Source organism: Oncorhynchus tshawytscha, linkage group LG10 (assembly GCF_018296145.1).
Source record: "Oncorhynchus tshawytscha isolate Ot180627B linkage group LG10, Otsh_v2.0, whole genome shotgun sequence".
NCBI lineage: Eukaryota > Metazoa > Chordata > Actinopteri > Salmoniformes > Salmonidae > Oncorhynchus > Oncorhynchus tshawytscha.
In genome coordinates, this window is record NC_056438.1 from 17,396,288 (window position 1) to 17,417,259 (window position 20,972).

At 44.0% G+C, this 20,972-nt stretch overlaps 2 protein-coding genes across 5 annotated transcripts in view; one reads left to right on the forward strand and one right to left on the reverse strand.

Moving 5' to 3' along the window:
* The first annotated feature begins 183 nt into the window (after positions 1-183).
* Positions 184-7,149, forward strand: ino80b (INO80 complex subunit B). Its single transcript, XM_024434557.2, is given in 7 exon segments — positions 184-737; positions 3,523-3,693; positions 3,696-3,740; positions 3,743-3,794; positions 4,073-4,215; positions 5,728-5,906; positions 6,116-7,149. Coding segments are annotated over 7 exon segments (1,101 nt in total). The 5' UTR covers positions 184-694; the 3' UTR covers positions 6,584-7,149.
* A 3-nt stretch (positions 7,150-7,152) lies between these two features.
* The window catches only part of intu (inturned planar cell polarity protein), a 52,121-nt gene continuing 38,301 nt past the window's right edge, over positions 7,153-20,972 (reverse strand). For 2 of the 4 annotated variants that reach the window (XM_024434550.2, XM_024434548.2), the window contains exons 5-17: positions 18,675-18,793; positions 18,151-18,240; positions 17,690-17,767; positions 17,257-17,440; positions 16,553-16,606; positions 16,234-16,296; positions 15,473-15,712; positions 15,003-15,217; positions 12,949-13,258; positions 12,672-12,766; positions 12,284-12,473; positions 9,886-10,025; positions 7,153-8,679 (exon numbers count right to left, since the gene is read on the reverse strand). In XM_024434550.2, coding sequence (XP_024290318.1) covers positions 8,568-8,679; positions 9,886-10,025; positions 12,284-12,473; positions 12,672-12,766; positions 12,949-13,258; positions 15,003-15,217; positions 15,473-15,712; positions 16,234-16,296; positions 16,553-16,606; positions 17,257-17,440; positions 17,690-17,767; positions 18,151-18,240; positions 18,675-18,793 — 1,890 coding nt within the window. In that variant the 3' untranslated portion in view covers positions 7,153-8,567. Of the gene's footprint in view, positions 8,680-9,885; positions 10,029-12,283; positions 12,474-12,671; positions 12,767-12,948; positions 13,259-15,002; positions 15,218-15,472; positions 15,713-16,233; positions 16,297-16,552; positions 16,607-17,256; positions 17,441-17,689; positions 17,768-18,150; positions 18,241-18,674; positions 18,794-20,972 lie in introns of all 4 variants that reach the window. The other 2 variants (XM_024434549.2, XM_024434547.2) reach the window with 1 other exon arrangement.

Sequence of the window (20,972 nt, forward strand, 5' to 3'; positions counted from 1 at the left end):
CTGTGTACAAGTAATTATACGTATTTCAACTAACTGCATGATGCAAAAAAAATTAAAAGAATCCCTGATAATAAAATCGTAACAAATGATCTCCGATAATTTAATACTGAACCAGATCAACGTAACAGTCAAGGCTAGACAGTACTTCCACCGCCGCACCGGTGGGTGGCGGCAGCGTACCCGAATACACGTAAATAATCGTATTGAAACCCGCGAGGAAAATATTCCATTGCTGCTAGCACGTAGCTAGCTAGCTATTTGTTTTGATTTCTCGGGCTTGTGTATTTTCAAATAATAACTCAGTCATTACTGTTCCGTTTGTACAAATAACTAGCAACTTAACCGAAGGAAAGCAGCTGCATCCGCACCGTGAATCATTGATTTGTGAGCAACTAATTTATCTAAAGGCTAATGTTAGCTACAGTAGATAGCTAATCATTCCATCTAGCTAGTCAGTTGTTATTTGTCACATCAAACGTGCTTGCAACTGCGTTAGCTAGCAAAGTAGATGATTTTCAATTTACCAGGCTATCAAATCGTGTGAAAACTCTCGAGTAGGTGCTCGTGCGTCGAGAAGCTATCGCGTTTGATAACACGACTTTTCCGCAAATAGCTAGATCAAGGCCAACGACCTTGCTGTGATGTAAACTTGCAGAACACCTTTGCTTGTTTTGATTTACATATAGTCGTTTTAATGGGGAAAAGGAAAGACATGATCCACCCAAGGTTTCTTTTAGGTGAGTTTTATTTTACTGTTGATGTTATGCTCCCACGACGCAAGCATGGCTGTTTTTCTTTTAGTCCCCACCCCCTCTCTGTTACTGATCTAACCTGTAATCATCTGGATACAAATGCCTGGTTGGTTGTTTGTGAATTGAAGATTTGACACCATCATATTCACTTGCCATAAGAAGCCATTAGGAACAGTCCAGAAGCCACTTGTCATTATTTTGAGTCATACATGGCATTATTATAATAATATATGCCATTTAGCAGACACTTTTATCCAAAGCCACTAACAGTCATGCGGTAGGGCTGACCCTGCTTAGTCGACTGGTCAATAAACTGAGATTTCCTTAGTCAAGCATTCTCAAAAAAACTCCATGGTGCACAAGACACCTAACTCAGTGGACTAATCCATTGCGGAGGTCATGGGGATGGCACAGTCCATCACTCTAAGAGAACATTTATGCTTGATCCGAAAATGTGGTCGGAGGCGCCATATTGATGGTGTGACGCAATTGCGGGGAGGTATAAACACAAATTGACTTCCATCACAAAAGCTCTGCACTGCTCCGCGAAGAAGTATGAATGTCCTGACTTCTGCAGAGGCCGTATCACCGTAAATGTTGCACGGCCAATGCAGATCCCGGATTGACCATGCAGGGGCTTTTAAAGCCAATTTATGCTTGATCTGTGATGTGATCAGAGGCTTCGTTTGGAGAGTGTGACGCAATTGCGGAGCCCTCGGAGGCATGCAGAGGTCAAATCAAGCTCTGTACTGCATTGCTCTGTGCCTCTCAAATTTTGTAACAATGTGGAGAGCTCCGTATTGCTCCTCATTGAAATTATTGGTTGACGGTAGGTGGGGTCAGGAGGTCCTGTATAAACACAAACTCACTTCCTTGACAACTTCCTTCCCAACACCTCTGCTCCACGAAGTGCAAAAAGTATATTTGCTCTGACTTCTACGGAGGCCGCATCGCAGTAAATGCTGTACAGCCACTGCAGATGTTGGACTGACCATGTAGAGCCTTTTAGACATGTGCTACTAAAATTGTAAATTGTTATATTATGTAAGAATAATGGTGTAACAAATGCGCTTTTGTCCTGCGTTGCATCACGTTTGCTGTCAGCGGTTCTGAAACTTAATGTTCAGTGCACTGTTGAATTGGCGCCTTTCCCTATATGACCTACAGTACCAGTCAAAAGTTTGGACACAACTACTCATTCCAGGGTTTTTCTTTATTTGTATTATTTTCTACATTGTAGAATAGTGAAGATATCAAAACTAGGAAATAACACATATGGAATCATGTAGTAACCAAAAAAGTGTTAAACAAATCAAAATAAATATTATATTTGAGATTCTTCAAAGTAGCCACCCTTTGCCTTGATGACAGCTTCGCATTCTCTCAACCAGCTTCATGGGGTAGTCAGCTGGAATGCTTTTCCAACAGTCTTGAAGGAGTTCCCACATATGCTGAGCACTTGTTGAACTGCTTTTCCTCCACTCTGCGGTCCAACTCATCCCAAACCATCTCAATTGGGTTGAGGTCTCTGATTTTACTTATCATTTATATTATGTTGTTTACACTGTTCCAAACGAGCAGAAAACTAATGTTGTAATCTAACAGCACCTGCTTGTCTCACATAATATGCATGCAGCTCTCGCTCCTATGCCCTCCCTTTTCTTGATCTTCTTCTTCTCCTATTACAATTATTGTTATGATCATCATTATAATAGGTAATGTCATTATCATTAGTTGGTTTCTTGTCCTCTTTAGTCTTAGTACTGTAACTTACTTAGGCTTATTTCAATAAATAGGCTACTGTATCAATCAATGAATCGTTCGCTCATGTCATCATACAAGTCATTCACGCTTTGAAATGCAATTTAGCATTTTAGTTTTAAAATTACATTTAAAAAAGGAGCGAAACAATAAATAAACCGCAATTCACGAATGCATGCAACTGTTTATAGTCTGCTGTAATAAATGCTTCATAGATATTGACTGGTACATTTATACTTTATTTAGTGTAATTTACAATGTTCCAAATGGTAAGAAAAAATAATAATATTGTGATCTAAAAGCACCTGTTTGGTACCCGTGGTGTTACGGTGTTTGGAGTTGGTTATAACCAATTTATTAATGTGATTATGATAGGTCAGGCCCTATTAGTCAAGTTCATATAATGCATACATGTTTTACGTAAAGAGAGTAGGGGTTGAGGGAATAGGGAATGATGTTCCTAAACAAATTAGGTATTTTTGGCCATTGGACTCTCCCTTGAGTCATTTGTGTGTCTTAGTTATTTCATCACACACTGCGCTTAAAGCATCAGACAAGCTCAGTGCATATAGTTGATTTATTCAAACACATAGGGTGTGTCTATATATGAAAAAAAGACATGTTTTAAAATTTTGAGCAGAATGGTCGAAAGAACAGAGCACTCTTTTTTTAAAACATTTTAAGTTGTGGACAACCATGCATACGTTTTTTTGATGGGTAGCCCCAGCAGAAATCAAACGCACGATCCTTGGTGTTGCAAGCGCCTTGCACTACCAACCGAGCCCATACACCAGTGGAGGCTGCTGAGGGCTCATAATAATGGCTGGAACGGAGTGAAACCATGTGTTTGATATATTTGATACCATTCCACCTTTTCTGCTCAAGCCATTACCTCGAGCCTGTTCTCCCCGATTAAGATGCCACCAACCTATGAACAACACTTCTAAATAGGCCTGATTGTCTTTGTATCTATTTTGTCTACATATTTATTGGTTATCTGTGACTACAGGTGATGGAGACCACCTGGGGTTACACAGCCTCCATAGGAGGAAACACAAGAAGCATAAGAAGCACAAGAAGAAGCATCACCGTGACGACGGGCACAGCTCCTACTCCGAGGCCCTGGAGTCATCTTCTGGCATCCTGATCAAGCCCCCCACGCAGCTCCGACTCAAGCCCCCACGCAGCTCCGACTCAAGCCCCCTACGCAGCTCCGACTCAAGCCCCCACACAGCTTCGACTCAAGATCAAACTGGGAGGCCAAACGCTGGGGACCAAAAGGTGAGACCTCGCTGGCTTCTATTTTAAGAGTGACACAGAGACCACTGAGCTTAACAAGGGTGAGTTTCTCAGAAAACATAAAGATCATGGTTTGCCCATTGCCTACCAATGGTTTTAACATGGTCTTAGTGCTAAAGATATTGTTTATATTTTGGAGAAACTCACCCGGGCCCTGATCAGTTCCTATTGACTTCTGATGCAAATTATAGGTCCAGTGTTCACCTGACCTGAAATTCTAACCCCATTCTCGTTATCTCTCCTTTTTCTTAATGAACCAGTGTGCCAACATTCAGTGTGGTCCCTGGTGTAGCCCGCTCCCCGTCTCCTCTGATGATCGTGGACGATGATGACGACTCGGATGATGATGACGATGAGGAGCCTTCTGAGGGCGTCCCACTCGAGCAGTACCGGGCCTGGCTTGGTGAGTGCCAAGGTCTGTCTCTTACTCTCATCATGTCCAATCAATATAAAAGTCATTTGCTGTTTAAACTGATTGATTTACTATACACAGTGCCTTTAGAAAGTGTTCACACCACTTGACTTATTCCACATTTTGTTGTGTTACAGCCGTATCAAAATGTATTAAATTTAAAAAATCTCACCCATCTACCCAATAATGACAAAGTGAAAACATGTTTTAAGAAACATAAGTATTCATACCCCTGAGTCAATAAATGTTAGAAACACATTTGGCAGTGATTTATTGTGAGTCTTTCTGGTTAAGTGTCTAAGAGCTTTCTACACCTGTATTATTTTCTGAATTCTTCAAGCTCAAATTGGTTGTTGATCATTGCTAGACAACCACCAAATCGTTCCATAGATTTTCAAGCAGATTTAAGTCTAAACTGTAACTCGACCACTCAGGAACATTCACTGTCTACTTGGTAAGCAACTCCAGTGTAGATTTGTGTTTTAGGTTATTGTCCTTCTGAAAGGTGAATTCATCTCCCAGTGTCTGTTGGAAAGCTTACTGAACCAGGTTTTCCTCTAGGATTTTGTCTGTGCTTAGCTCCATTCCATTTATTTTTTCTATCCTGAAAAACTCCCCAGTCCTTAGAGATTACAAGCATATCCATAACATGATGCAACCACCACTATGCTAGAAAATATGGAGAGTGGTACTCAGTAATTTGTTGTATTGGATTTGCCCAAAAACATAATATTGCATTCAGGACAAAAAGTTAATTGCTTTGCCACATTTTTTCAGTATTACTTTTTTTGCAAACAAGATGCATGTTTTGGAATATTCTTTATTCTGTACAGGTTTCCTTTTCATTCTGTCAATTAGGTTAGTATTGTGGAGTAATTACAACATTGTTGATCCAGCATCAGTTTTCTCCTATCACAGCCATTAAACTCTGTAACTGTTTTAAATTAACCATTGGCCTCAAGGTGAAATCCCTGAGCGGTTTCCTTCCTTTCTGGCAACTCAGTTAGGAAGGACACCTGTATATTTGTATTGACTGGGTGTATTGATATAAAAGTATAATGAATAACTTCGCCATGCTCAAAGGGATATTCAATGTCTGCTTAGATTTTTCTTTTTTTTTACCCATCTACCAATGGGTGCCCTTCTTAGCGAGGCATTGTAAAACCCTCCCTGGTCTTTGTGGTTGAATCTGTTTGAAATTCACTGCTGGACTGAGGGACCTTACAGATAATTCTATGTGTGGGGTACAGAGATGAGGTCATTCAAAAATCATGTTAAACACTGTTATTGCACACAGAGTCCAATAAGTCCATGCAACTTATTGTGATACTTTTTAAGCACATTTTTACTTCTGAACTTATTTAGGCTTGCTTTAACAAAGGAGTTGAATATTTATTGACTGAAGACATTTCAGCTTTATTTTTAATTCATTTGTAAAAATTTGGATCGCAGCCATGTCATTCTAATATCTTGACCATGCACTTGTCTGTTTCTTGTCTCTAGATGAGGACAGTAACCTGGACCCGTCTCCTCTGCCAGACATGGACTCTGACTCCCTGGGGGGACTGGGGGGGCCGGTGGACGAGGAGGAGAAGTGGCTGGACGCCCTGGAGAAAGGAGAGCTGGACGACAACGGAGAGCTGAAGAAGGAGGTCGATGAGTCACTGCTCACAGCCAGACAGGTAACAGGGTCCGGACAGGCCTAGGCTAGTCTGACATGTAGAGTTCTGACTTTTTCCTCCACCATGTGATTTAAGGTTACGATATGACCTGAGAAATTGCTAGTGGTTATAAACTTAAAGGTTACAGAAATGCCCTAACCCTATAGATTTAGGTCTACATCCTACAGTACCTGACTGTGTGTTTGTGTGTGCTTGCTTCTGTCTTACAGAAAGCCCTCCTGCATAAGCAACAGAACCAGCCTCTCCTGGAGCTGCCCATGGGCTACAAGGAGAAGGAGATGACCGCTGAGATGATGCAGAAGAGGGAGGAGCGTGCCCGCAAGAGGCGCCTGCAGGCGGCCAAGAAGGCAGAGGAGAACAAGAACCAGACCATTGAGAGGCTCACCAAGACCTCGAAGGCCAAGATCAAGAGCATGAGGGAACGCAAGTCCAAGCAGGCCCAGTGTCCCATGGTCCGCTACTGCGACTCGGCCCAGGGAATGGGGATTTCCTTTCCCAAGGGGGTGCTAGCCCCCACCCCTGCCCCCCCGTGCCCCCCTCCACCGGCACCGGTAGGGTGCGGAGTAAACGGGTGCAGTAATCTGAAGAGGTACTCGTGCTCCAAGACGGGGATCCCTCTCTGTAGTCTGGAGTGCTACAAGAAGAATCTGGTCCTTGTTGTGGAGAGCGCCACTTGAACTTGACCTCTTTGGAAGGTTTTGGCTTGCTGGCCATACAGACTCTAGGGCTAAATCAAAGGACAAGGTGGATATTTTTTATTTAGCAGATTATAAAAATGCTTTTTTTTTCTTGATATGTCCAGTAATTGGTCATTTCCTCTGCATTTCTGGTGGCAAACTAATGACATAATTATGTGTACTTACAAAAGAGATGAATGTTGTTCAAATCAATGCATCAGTTAGTCAGTCAAATTTAGCCCTGATAACACGCATCATAATAATGGAGGCTACAGCCACATTAGCCAGTTTGTATTTCATTTCTAGATCCTCTGTTTGTGGAAATCCACGTGATGTAGATTGTATAAGAATTTAACAAGGTAACCTTGTTTTGTGAAATGAATCAGCTGAAGTAAATCAGCTTTTTCCTAAAATTACAGTGCTCTTTTGCCTGTTGATCATGAAGGACTTTCATTTGTGTAAATATATCGTTAATGGTTTTGTATTCATTTAGGAAGCTGTAAAGCACTGTATAGCATCATGTTAACATGTTACACACTGTTTGATAAATTGAGAAAATTACCCCAGGAAACCAAAACAGGTTTTTATTTTAATCAACAGACTCAAAGGTGCATTTGTATCACAAATGATTTGACTTCTATGCAAAATACTGTACATCTTAAATACAATATCCCCCCACAATCAACAACATATAGGAATTTAACTCCACTTAAGGCGGTTGCCATGCCAATGTGGAGAGGCTAGCAAGCAAGAACAGTCACATTATTTGGTCAGGCACACTTAAGGTGCTACACATAGGATTTTTGCACTGCAATTTCAGCTGTCAGCTGTTTGAAGCTGGTGGACCAAAACCCAAAGTAAAGGCTCAAGTGTAATTCTCTGCCATGTTACGGGGAAATGGGATGAGGGGGGGTGGGGTTTGAATGCAGCCTTATGCTAGGTGAATTGCAAGATATTCCACAGCAATTTAGATTGTACAATGATTCCCTACACTATCCGGTGCTTGTTTTCACACAAACTGAAATTGAGCGAACAGTGTAGAATTTTTGCAACCAGGAATGACAGAGCGATTTCCACTAGATAACACAGCCAAAGTCAGATGCTGCTCTGGCGGGTCAAAATCAATAGGTGAATATCACAGCCAATCATAACACTGGTGGGTAAGTAGTACTGTGAAACACTGTCATTCCACTATTACTGCAGATATATTATGGACATTTTCAGAAATTAAAATGCAAAAGTAAAAATCCTATGTGTAGCACCTTTAAGTGAACAGCAATGTCAGAACCACTGAACTAGAATGAGATTCTATTTCTACGGTCAGAACAGCAGCAAAATGCTTTCCCTGCAGCCTGTTTTCTGAGGTATTATTGAGTTTAGTGGCTTGTCCTACATTGCACACTATTCCCTACATAATACGGAGTAGGGTGCCATTTCGGACACAAAATTGTTGCATCCAGTAAACCCAGGGCTTCGTTCAGTAGGCAAGTGTAGTGAGACGTTACAGATAGAAATGCAATGAATAGAGCTGATGTGATTCCTTACAATAATATTCTACATATCAGGTGTGTTATTTCTATCTGAATGTTCCACAGCGTTGTTCCCTGTTGTTCCACTGGAGCTGGTCCAAGTCTAACAGAGAACAACCTTGGTCTTTCCTTTTATCTGCTGTCAGATGATCAATGTCTGTCTGGAACAAGACAAGTCTTAGTTCCCACAATATCTCAGACAGACAGTAAGCAGGCGTTGAGGTCGACTATGAAATGTTGAAGACCAGGGTCGTGTTCATTAGGGTGTACCGTTGTAAAATATTTTGTGACGGGAAACAAACAAGCGGTTCTTATTGGAGTTCAGGTAGCCCCTCCCTGTTTCGATCAGTTTTCTCCCATTTGATGCCTAATGAAAAGAACCCAGGGTTGTGCACCGCTGTCTGTAGGTAGTAGTGTTATCAGAGTTCATTAAGAGACTGTTGGCAGACGGCTCGTCACAAGGCCAGGCCGAAAGATAGGCGGAAGGCCATCTCCACAGGAACCTCTGCCACGGAGTCATGAAAACACACATAGAATTCCTGAGGGACAGGTTCTAGAAGCATCCGGCTGGAACACAGAGAGACAACAGAGCTTCAAAGTGAGAAAGAAGAGGAAAATGTCAGAGTGGGTTTCTGGGGCATCCTAATAATATCTACATTCTCCTGAAGTGTGCACTTGTTCACTTCCCTTCATGTATTTTAAAGGAATTGACTGGTATATGGAAACGCTCTCTAGCCCATGCCTCCACCAATCAAATGCTTTTCATTTTGTGGGGAATAGTGAACGAGTGCACACTTCAGGAGAAAGGAGATATTATTGGGCCGCACCCAAGGCAGAGGAGCATAGGTAGGCAGGACATATAATTGCGAAGTGATTAAAAAAATGGAACAAAAAGCCCTAGATGTCAGGAGAGTAGGCAATACAGGACCACCTTGATAAATGAAGATCTCTCTGCCCAGTATGCGTCCAACTGCCACTGAAACCTAAAACCCAGCTGTTACATGGTGATCTGCTACTCCAAGCCTCTCACTCAAAGTTAACTCCAGTGTTTTACTTCCCTTCTTTACTCTACCACCCAGACAGTTTTACTTCCCTTCTTTACCACTCAGACAGACCTCTCTCCCTGAGGGCCACCTGTAGTCTCTCACACACACACACACACACACACGGGCGTCCAAAATCAACAGCCCGAGACAGAACCAAAGTGCCATCAGTCATTTCTACAAGGACAGACCACCATCCCTATACTACAAACTCTACATTCATTACAGACATCACTCATAATGCTGCCAATGCACACAAAGCCATAATTCAGAACACTGACCCTGTATAGCAACAGAGGCTAAATAAATATCATAATAGGAGTCTCAATCATATACAGTGGGGTTGGGTGGGCTGCCACACTATGTAAGCACAGACAGTTGGCTTCGTCTTAATTGGCACCCTATTCCCCATATAGTACACTGAGCCACTCTGGTCAAATCTAGTCTACAGCATATAGAGAATAGGGTACGTGAGAAGACAAAGTGTTTCCTCATATAGTATATTGGCTAGGTCTCTAAATTGTGCACTACATAGGGAATAGGGTGCCATTTCAGATTGACTAGAAACACTTTGTTCTCTTACGTACACTATTCACCATATACTGTACACTACATATGAGCAGAGCGTCCTAGTGTGCACTATATAGAATACGATGCCCTTTGAGATGACAGTATTGAGTGCACTACATAGGGAACAGGGTACCATTTAGTATTTTGTACTGTCATATACCCTATCACCCAGTAGGTCATGGTGGGAGCAGGCTTCCTCTGGTCGGTCCAGTTCTCAGGTTTACACTGGAACAGAACCCCGTGTTCCTTCACTGGGCCCAGCCCAAGGGTCCTCTGGGGTCTGTCTGTACCCCGCCTACCCTGCTAACAGAGATAAAAACACATTTATATAGACAGAGAAGTCTATGATTTTATACATAAACACTACCTTTGTTATTACAACTCTAGTCTTGCATTGCCATACATCCCACAAATCATCGTTGTCATACCTCCCTTGGAAATTTTTATTGCAAAAACGGTTTGAATTGTTTGCTGGCTCCCAACTGCAAGATGTTTTTTTTTTGTACAATATATTTATTGACATTTCTTTTTTTTTTTTACAATTTAACAAGCATTAAAATATGACACAGATAATGCCCTGTTATTCCTCAACTGCAAGATTTTGATAGGATGTTAGATTTCAAGAACCCTCCCCCACACACCCATAGAAGGGGTGCTGTGTGTTCTGTGCATCACTGTTTTCCGTCTGGGTAGTTGTTCCCTATGCTAGTTTCAAGTGCTATTTTTTAAGTCATCAATTGTGGCCGACAGTCTGCGATTTATATATATTGAAATTGAGAGTGGATTACGCTGGTAAAGTCAAACGTCCTAGCACCTTCTAAACTGGGATCGAACCAGGGTCTGTAGTGACGCCTCTAGCACTGAGATGCAGTGCCTTAGACCGCAGCGTGCTACAACCGAAAATATCGTACATTTTTTTGTAAGAATCAAAAAAACATGCAATGGGAGAACCTATTCCAGTAAGTAAATACATTTTTTAAATGTTAAAAACAATGTATTATTAGCTAGCTAGCCTGCTATAGTAGGCCACTTTGCAGGCTAACTCGACTGAGCTGTCATCTAGCTAACTTTGCACACTGTTTAGCTAAGTTAATCAAATGTCATCAGCTAGCTAAATTCCTATTAGATCTCTATCTTGATGTAATCAGCTGTCAGTAAAGGCTACTGGATAGGGCAGGTAATTTTGTGGGAGGACATTATGAAAATATTCTCCTGTTCCAGTCCCTGGAGAGGACAACTTTGAGGAGAGAGATAATAGCAACATAATATTCAGTGCTGTCTAATTGGAGTATTCTGAAGCCTGTTTCTTTGTGAAGTTTTCTGTCCACAGATATGGGAAGCTGTGAAAGCATGTTTGCAGATTAATAGAGGTCCCAATGAATATCCCAAGAGACTATGCGCATTACAGGTAGCATTGTATTTATATATATATACAAAAAAATATTTCTGGCTTACGGCACCTGGTATTCCCATGCGGTCTCCCATCCCAGTACTAACCAGGCCCTGAACAGGTGTGTTCTGCTACTTCTTATCAACCTGCTCGCTTAACCCGCAGCGATCTAAAAGGAAGTTAGCTAGCTGATGACATTGAATTAACTTAGTTTAACAGTGTGAAAAGGTAACTAGATAGCAGCTCAGTTGAGTTAGCCTACAGCCGCAACAATGTGTCAGAGGAAACACTGTTCGACTGATGTCCGGATTCAGCTTGCAGGCGCCCTGCCCTGTCACAAGGAGTCGCTAGAGAACGATGTGCCAAGAAAATCTCCACTGGCGAAACTCTCCCCTGCCCCGGACTGCGCTGGGCCATCCTATGGGGCTCCTGGTCACAGCCGGTTGTGAAACAGCCTTGGATCGTACCCCAGGCTGTAGTGGCGCCTCGGCACTGCGGTCATTCATTCATTTTAGCAATGTTACATGCAAAATGATTGCAGTTGTTCCCATAGATAGACAGCACATGGTATCACTGACTCTGGGTAAGCTAGCGACTGGACTAATACAGCTAACCTTTTAGGTCAATAATATGCTGTTTTAATTTTTTAAAATGTGTAGGCTTTATAATGTTGAAAGAAATGTAACTAGCTAGTTAGTTATACCTAGGTAGCTTACAAGATTAGCTGACTTATCAAAATAAACCGCATTGTGGCTAGCTATTTATTGTCCCTCATGCTTTCCCTCAGGTCAGCATTGTAGGCCATTCTCCCCTCTTGCTGCAGCTTTAGCACATCTCAAAATAACAGAAAAAATGTTGTCCCTACGTCACTAATTTGATTGGTTTGACGTGTTGCAAGGCGTCACTGATTTACAACGGGTTCCGATCCCTCTCTAGATGATTTCTGCCATGGAACATCCCCAGGCTTCCCATTTTAGGGAAGCCTAGTTTGCGACGAGGCTATTACAACTCAGACACATTGTTACATATGAGAATGTGTTGTGTGTGTGAGTGTGAGTGTGAGTGTGAGAGAGAGAGAGAGAGAGAGAGAGAGAGAAAGAAAGAAAGAATGTGTCTGGGTATGTGCGTGCATGTACACACCCGTGTGTGTGTGTGTTTCGTATCTCACCCTGGACGGTAGACTCTGCTGGAAGGTGGCCCGTATGGAGAGGCAGCAGTGGTGGAAGTTACGTATGAGCTGAGGGTGGATGGAGCCGCTGAGCTGGGCCAGCTCCCTGTGTGTAGGAGCTATGAAGATGCCCTGTACTGTCTCCATCAGCACATAGTGGAACAGAGTGTTCTCTGCCCCAGATGTCAACCTGGGAACACAGCACAGAGAGAGAGTGGAATGGGATAGAATAGTAGAGAATGGATGGAATAGAAACAAATGGAATAGAATGGATGGAATAGAAAATAATGGAATGGAATAGAATGATAGAGAATGGAATAGAATGGGGCGTTAGACCATTATTACAACAAGGATAAACTAACTAACATTGCTGGCCTGTTTCACTCACTTAATGGTGTGGTACATCTCCTCTGTCTCTCTCTCTGTCAGACTCTTCTTCAGGGTGCCCAGGTAGAATGGGTTAGGGTGCTTCATCTTGGGAATCTAGGGGAACAAATAGACAACAAAAGGTCCATTGGTAAATGACAAAAGCCATAGATTCCCACGCATACTGTGCTCACTAAAAACTCTTTTCTCCTAGTTGTGTATGCGTGTCTAACAAATGTAAGGTATCAAAGTCAATACAGCTGATGGAACCTTAGCAAGGGGGAAGGTTATGACGATACCTTGAAAATACTTCCACTGGCTCCACTCCCATCAGATCCACCCGAACCCAGCGAGTCTCTCCGCCCGTCCAGCTTCCGGGCTGAGTCCGGGGTGGAGTGTGGACTGAGCCCTGTCTGCCCTCCTACACCCCCCTCCGGCTGTCCCTCGCTCCCACTGTCCGACTGACTCCTCTGGGGGCTAGGTCTCCGGGCACCCCCTCCGAAGAGGCTCCTGCCCACTCCCTTTCCCCCTCCCTGGGCGGAGGACGGTGGCTTCACAGCCCCAGCCAGCTTACTGAGGACAGGGGACGATGCAGCCATGGTGTCCAACCTGAGAACCACAATGGAAGTAAGTATTCTGACCACTTGTCTCATCCTGGAGGATTTTATACCAATGTCGGATCTTAATTTGATCACCCCTTTGCAGTATAACTTCCCTGCAATGCAGGAAATGTAAAACTTGTAGTGTACAGTGCATTTGGAATGTATTCGGACCCATTCACTTTTTTCACATTTTGTTACGTTACAATCTAAACACAATACTCGATAATAACAAATCAAAAACAAGTTTTTTACATTTATTTTGCAAAAAAAACTACTGAAATATCACATTTACATAAGTATTCAGACCCCTTACTCAGTACTTTGTTGAAGCACCTATGGCAGCGATTACAGCCTCGAGTCTTCTTGGGTATGATGCTACAAGCTTGGCACACCTGTATTTGGGGAGTTTCTCCCATTCCTCTCTGCAGATCCTCTCAAGGTTGGATGGGAAGCGTTGCTGCCACTCCTGCGTTGTCTTGGCTGTGTGCTTAGGGCCGTTGTCCTGTTGGAAGGTGAACCTTCGCCCCAGTTTGAGGTCCTGAGCGCTCTGGAGCAGGGTTTCATCAAGGATCTCTCTGTAATTTCCTCGGTTCATCTTTCCCTCAATCCTGACCAGTCTGCCAGTCCCTGCCGCTGAAAAACATCCCCACAGCATGATGCTGCCACCACAATGCTTCACCATAGGGATAGTATTGGTCAGGTGATGAGCGGTGCCTGTTTTCCTCCAGACGTGACACTTGGAATTCTGGCCAAATAGTTCAATCTTGGTTTCATCAGACTAGAGAATCTTTTTTCTCATTGTCAGAGTCCTTTAGGTGCCTTCTGGCAAACTCCAAGCAGAGTGGCTACTGTCTGGCCACTACTATTAAGGCCTGATTAGTGGAGTACTGCAGAGATAGTTGTCCTTCTAGAAGGTTCTCCCATCTCCTCAGAGGAACTCTGGAGCTCTGTTAGTGACCATCGGGTTCTTGGTCACCTCCCTGACCAAGGCCATTCTCCCCCGATAGCTCAGTTTCTTGGTGGTTCCAAACTTAATCCATTTAAGAATGATGGAGGCCACTGTGTTTTTTGGCACCCTTCCCCAGATCTGTGCCTCGACACAATCCTGTCTTGGAGCTCTACGGAAAATTCCTTCGACCTCATGGCTTGGTTTGGCTCTGACATGCACTGTCAACTGTGGGTTTACCACAGGTGGACTCCAATCAAGTTGTACAAACATCTCATGGATGATCAATGGAAACAGGATGCACCTGTGCTCAATTTTGAGTCTCATAGCAAAGGGTCTGAATAGCTATGTAAATAAGGTATCTGTTTTTTATGTTTAATACATTTGCAAAATGTCTAAAAACAAGTTTTTGCTTTGTCATTATGGGGTATTGTTTGTAGATTGATGAGGGGGGAAAAGTATTCAATCAATTTTAGAATAAGGCTTTAATGTAAATAAGTGGAAAAAGTGAAGGGGTCTGAATACTTTCCGAAAGCACTGTATTCAAGGTTTAAAAAGGCTTCTAAAGTTTGTAATTTCCACTTTGAAATTTCAGACTTGATTTTCCCTTACGAAAAAGGTATCAACCCCTACAAAAATGTACATGAATTATAATTCACATTTCCTGTTGCTGCAAACTTATTTTCCAAGTGTAGCAAACTGGCTCAAATTAAGATCCTAAATGTGTATGTGTGTTTTACTACTAAACTAAGGTTAATTTGTTGTAAAGTATTTAACTTAACTTAACTACTAAACTAAAACTAACCTGTCCCGGGCAGAGGAGGGGAGGAACCAGTCAGCACAAGAGAGGCAGGGTGCGGGCGGTGCGGCCAGGCGTTCCTCCATCCCTACGTCCAGCCCCTCCAGCTGCAGGAGGGTGGCCTTGACCTGGTCCACGTACACACAGTCAGGTCCCGGGGCCCCCAGGGCAGGGGACGCACAGCCCCCTGCCTCCAGGAGGACGCACTGCATGAAATGCCTCTGGGGGAGAAGGAGAGAGAATGTGTGGGTTCACAGAAGTGTCTGGGAGGAAAAGGGTCAACTCACTCATAGATGGAAAAGGTTGATAGGCGTCTAAGTTGATAATGGCAGCCATCTTGGTCAGGGATCAAGTCTAACTGGATTAAGATGCATTTCTTCTTTTTAGTAATGCAGAAGAAAATAATGTGTTTCTAGAATGAAAGCTTTCCAGACCAAGATGGCCATCCTTTAGTGTTCTAAATACTACGATCTTACCAGTCCCACTATGAGCAGGAAGTAGCGTCCCTGTGGCTGGCAGTAGCCGGGCCTGGTACAGTGGTTGTTATTGGTCTGTGTCTGGGGGTTCTGGGTGCGATGTTGTGGGAACACCTCTCTCCAGATGACCAGCTGGCCCACGCGCTGCTCTGCTGCCAGGGGGAGGAGACAGTAGTGCTGGCAGTACAGACAAACATCCAGCAGGTCCTCCTTGGGGAGGTGGTTGGCTATCAGATAGCCCTGTAGAGAGACAGAGAACACACACCCACAGGAACAAACACACACACGTAGACAAACAGAGAACACACACACAGGAACAAAAGAACGCACACACGCGCACACACACACAGATCACACAATAAATATAAAACAGTGTTCATATTTTTAGTAACACAGGTTGCCTGATCTTATTAAAGAGCCACACCTTCTCTACACTGATGGTGATGGAGACTGGAGTCTACTGAACGACCTACTTCTTCTACACATCATTCATATGCCAGCATTAGTTGTTAGGCTGATGGTGTGACATCCAGGGAATGAAGAATTACAGCGTGTTATCCTGGGTGATGTTATGCCATCTATATAATCACATTTAACTGTCTCTTTCTTCCTATCCATCCAAGGGTGTCTGTGAGGTGTTGGGCTTCACCGTGGGCCTAGGTGTCAAGTGTGTGTGGAAAGGACAGCGATCCAGCAGACAGGTGTCAGGTGTGTGTGTGTGTGTGTGTGTGTGTGTGTGTGTGTGTGTGTGTGACACCCACCTTGTAGAACAGACAAGAGCCCAGCGTCAAGTAGAGACGCCTCATGCCATAGAAGTCTTCTGACTGAGAGAGAGAGAGGACTATATTCATTATCAGTTTCAGAAGGTCAGACATGAATGATTAAGTAGCCTGCTGCTCTCTCTCTCTCACTGGCTCATTAAATATCCACAAGCAGGTCCAGAAATAGACTCACCTTCTCCTCTCACTACTAGGCCCAACAGAGGGAAGGAGACAGCTGGTGGCTCTGTTTAATGAAATGGCACTACTCCCTATAAAGTGCACTGATTTGACCAGAGTCCTATGTAACGATTTGACTTACCATTTCTCCAAAATCTGACGATTCAAAGTCTGAGAGAACAGTGTCAACCTCCATCTGTGAATAGACAGACGATCAGAGACGATCAATAGAATTCTGACATACAATTGTAATTTTACAGCACAGATGTAGTGACTTATTTCTGCATTAACAATGGCTGCAGAGTCAACCACGCTCTGGAGCATCTCGCATTGGAAAAGAGTCTGAGCAGAAAACTGGTTGGCAGGATCCCTTGTAATTTTTACCGCCAGACAGCAGAGGGCAGCAAAGATGAGACATAAATCAATAAAGACATCCAAGATCATGGATGGGCAACTCCAGTCCTCAGGGCCTGATTGGTGTCACACTTTTGCCCCAGTCCCAGCTAACACACCTGACTCCAATAATCAACTAATCATGATCTTCAGATTAGAATGCAATTAGTTTAATCAGCTGTGTTTTGCTAGGGATGGGGGGAAAGAGTGACACCACTCCAGCCCCAGAGGACTGTAGTTGCCCATCCCTAATCAAGATTGCAAAAAAGCCCAGTCATATTATAGCAAGAGCAAATTCCTAAACTTATCACTGACATGCGAGTCTAAAACACTTTTCATAGGACAAGAAAGGTAGTTAAAGCATGAGAAAGCACAAACACCAAATGGTGAAGACACAAATGAACAGGAAGTGCTTCATCACATCCAGGGCCCGAAGCTGTGGCCCATGCAGACCTTTATCTCAGGAGGCAGGGTGAGCCATCGGACCGCCGGCAGTCCGTCCAGGAAGAGAGTCTCCGAGACATCAGGGGGCGTGGCCACGGAGCTGCCACTCAACCTGGAGGGGTGGATCAGCTGCTGGAAGAACAGGCAGAAGAAATGGTCCAGTCTGGGGGCGTGGTCCACCTGGCAAAATGCACTGAGGAGGAGAGGATGAAAAGATTGAGGGAGAGATAGAGGATGGGAAGAGGTGGAGGGAAAAAAGCCTATTTAGGTTTGATGTAATATAACAGCATCAAATGGGAAGCCAGAAAGACTGGAACTGCTTGAACCGGGAAATCAAACCAGCGTCCGAAATGGCACCCTATTCCCTACATAGTGCACTACTTTTGGTCAAATTTAGGATGCATCCCTAGTCAATGACCAGGACTGGAGACCGTCAACAGACCTGCCCAGAGAGCCATACATCACGTTGAGAGTCCTGACCACACCTCCCACTACCGTCTGCAGAGAGAGCAGAGGAACCCTGAAGAAAACAAGAGAACATAACACACAGTCAACGAGGAGGAGGAGATCAAACATATTATTAGGGCACATGGTTAAGAAAAGCTATAACATTTAGCTGACATGTGATTGAGTGAAACGGTGTATTGAATATGGAAGTATGTATTTGATGCTATGATTGACTTCGGATGACTTTGATGTGTTGATACCACAGGAGGTTGGTGGCACCTTAATTGGAGAGGACGGGCTCTTGGTAATGGCTGGAGCCGAATAAGTGGAATGGTTTCAAATACATCAAACACATGGTTTCCACATGGTTTCCATGTGTTTGATGCCATTCCATTTACTCCATTCCAGACATTATTATGAGCCGTCCTCCCCTCTGCAGCCTCCACTGGTCGGTACCTCTCAGCAGGCAGGCCGATCACCAGCAGGTTGTTGCTCTCCTTCCAGTAGCCCACATGGACCAGCTGTTTATGGAGCAGGAGAGACGAGCTGATGAGAGGGGGATGGAGGGGAGGAGGAGAAAGAAACAGAGAAGACGGGTAGAGTAAAAACAAAAAAAGAGGGGGAATAAGACAGAAGAGGAGAGGGAGGAGAAGGCAGAAGGTTAGAGCACAGAAAAGAAAGGGGGAGAGGAGGAGAGGAAAGCGAGAGGAAGAACCGGTGCAGGAGAAAAGATAGAGAAGAAATATAACCATGGCAGGAATTTCCATGTTTAGCAGTTTGTATATTTAATTGGGGCTTTGTATATTCACTACCTCCGTGGCAGTCTTACCTGACTAACCTAACCCTCTATTTGCTGTTCCCAATAAACTTCTTCAGTATTTCTGGAGGCCACGGCAAACAGGAAGTGGACATTTTCTTATTTCCTTGGAATTCTTACTGAGCTCCCACAATATGTATATGATTATACAGACTTTGTTTACCTGACTATCTGTCCCCCGGTGACATTCTCCAGCATGTCACACAAAGTGAGGAAGATCCCTCGGACTCCCTTCAGCTGGCTGGACGCCTCAGAAACAGGGTACTGGTACAGGATCTCTTGCTGAGAAAGTACACAGACAGACAGTCTGTTAGAGAAGACAGAGCACGGGGCATGCTCCCCTGTATTGTCTGTGATAATAGTATTCTCCACAACATGCTGTCTGTTATGAAGGGTGTGGAGCCGACTACTTCAGGAGAGGGCCGGGGGAGATTGGGCCGACCACTTTGGACAGGGGATGGGGGGGGTGAGGAGTAGGGCCTCATTACCCTGGAAACAAGGACAAAAGCTGGGAGAATCCTTAAAATGCCAGACATTCACCTCTGGGTCAACAACATCAACACTTGTACCACAGACAAAGTTATATTCTGGCAAGTTAGCTGGCTAACTCCTCAATCCTGCTTTGTAGTATACACCTCAGGCACTGAAACTATGATTGGTTTCCTAGTAATAAACATTTCTATCCAGCACAGTCTTCAAGATGCATCTTAATGTTCTGACCTAACAATCAGCTTCCACCATATTGCTTTCACCTGTAAAGTCTGTCAAGTCCTCCTTTTTCCATCAAAATAAATATAAAAACACTCACACTGTGTGTGTACCCACAGAAACACAGAATTCAAAATGCACACACAGGCTACATACAAACAACTTCTGTCATTTCTCCTACTCTATAATCGGCAGACAAGCTGATGTGTTTTCGAATTCCAAGTTCTGAGAGAGAGAGAGAGTACTGGTGTAGAGAGAGAGAGAGAGAGAGAGTACTGGTGTAGAGAGAGAGAGAGAGACAGTACTAGAGTGAGAGAGAGAGAGAGAGAGAGAGAGAGAGAGAGAGAGAGAGAGAGTACTGGTGTAGAGAGAGAGAGAGAGAGAGAGAGAGAGAGAGAGAGAGTAGAGAGAGAGAGAGAGAGAGAGAGAGAGAGAGAGAGAGAGAGTACTGGTGTAGAGAGAGAGAGAGAGAGAGAGAGAGTACTGGTGTAGAGAGAGAGAGAGAGAGAGAGAGTACTGGTGTAGAGAGAGAGAACTGGTGTAGAGAGAGAGAGAGAGAGAGAGAGAGTACTGGTGTAGAGAGAGAGAGAGAGAGAGAGAGAGAGTACTGGTGTAGAGAGAGAGAGAGAGAGAGAGAGAGAGAGTGTACTGGTGTAGAGAGAGAGAGAGAGAGAGAGAGAGAGAGAGAGAGAGAGAGAGTACTGGTGTAGAGAGAGAGAGAGAGAGAGAGAGTACTGGTGAGAGAGAGAGTACTGGTGTAGAGAGAGAGAGAGAGAGAGTACTGGTGTAGAGAGAGAGAGAGAGAGAGTACTGGTGTAGAGAGAGAGAGAGAGAGAGAGAGAGAGTACTGGTGTAGAGAGAGAGAGAGAGAGAGAGAGAGAGTACTGGTGTAGAGAGAGAGAGAGAGAGTACTGGTGTAGAGAGAGAGAGAGAGAGAGTACTGGTGTAGAGAGAGAGAGAGAGAGAGAGTACTGGTGTAGAGAGAGAGAGAGAGAGAGTACTGGTGTAGAGAGAGAGAGAGAGAGAGAACTGGTGTAGAGAGAGAGAGAGAGAGAGAGAACTGTGTAGAGAGAGAGAGAGAGAGAACTGGTGTAGAGAGAGAGAGAGAGAGAGTACTGGTGTAGAGAGAGAGAGAGAGAGAGAGAACTGGTGTAGAGAGAGAGAGAGAGAGAGTACTGGTGTAGAGAGAGAGAGAGAGAGAGAGAGAGAGAGAGAGAGAGAGTGAGTACTGGTGTAGAGAGAGAGAGAGAGAGAGAGAGAGAGAACTGGTGTAGAGAGAGAGAGAGAGAGAGAGAGAGAGAGAACTGGTGTAGAGAGAGAGAGAGAGAGAGAGAGAGAACTGGTGTAGAGAGAGAGAGAGAGAGAGAACTGGTGTAGAGAGAGAGAGAGAGAGAGAGAGAGAGAGTACTGGTGTAGAGAGAGAGAGAGAGAGAGAGTACTGGTGTAGAGAGAGAGAGAGAGAGAGAGAGAGAGAGTACTGTGTAGTAGAGAGAGAGAGAGAGAGAGAGAGAGAGAGAGTACTGGTGTAGAGAGAGAGAGAGAGAGAGAGTACTGTTGTAGAGAGAGAGAGAGAGAGAGAGAGTACTGGTGAGAGAGAGAGAGAGAGAGAGTACTGGTGTAGAGAGAGAGAGAGAGAGAGTACTGGTGTAGAGAGAGAGAGAGAGAGTACTGGTGTAGAGAGAGAGAGAGAGAGTACTGGTGTAGAGAGAGAGAGAGAGAGAGAGTACTGGTATAGAGAGAGAGAGAGAGAGAG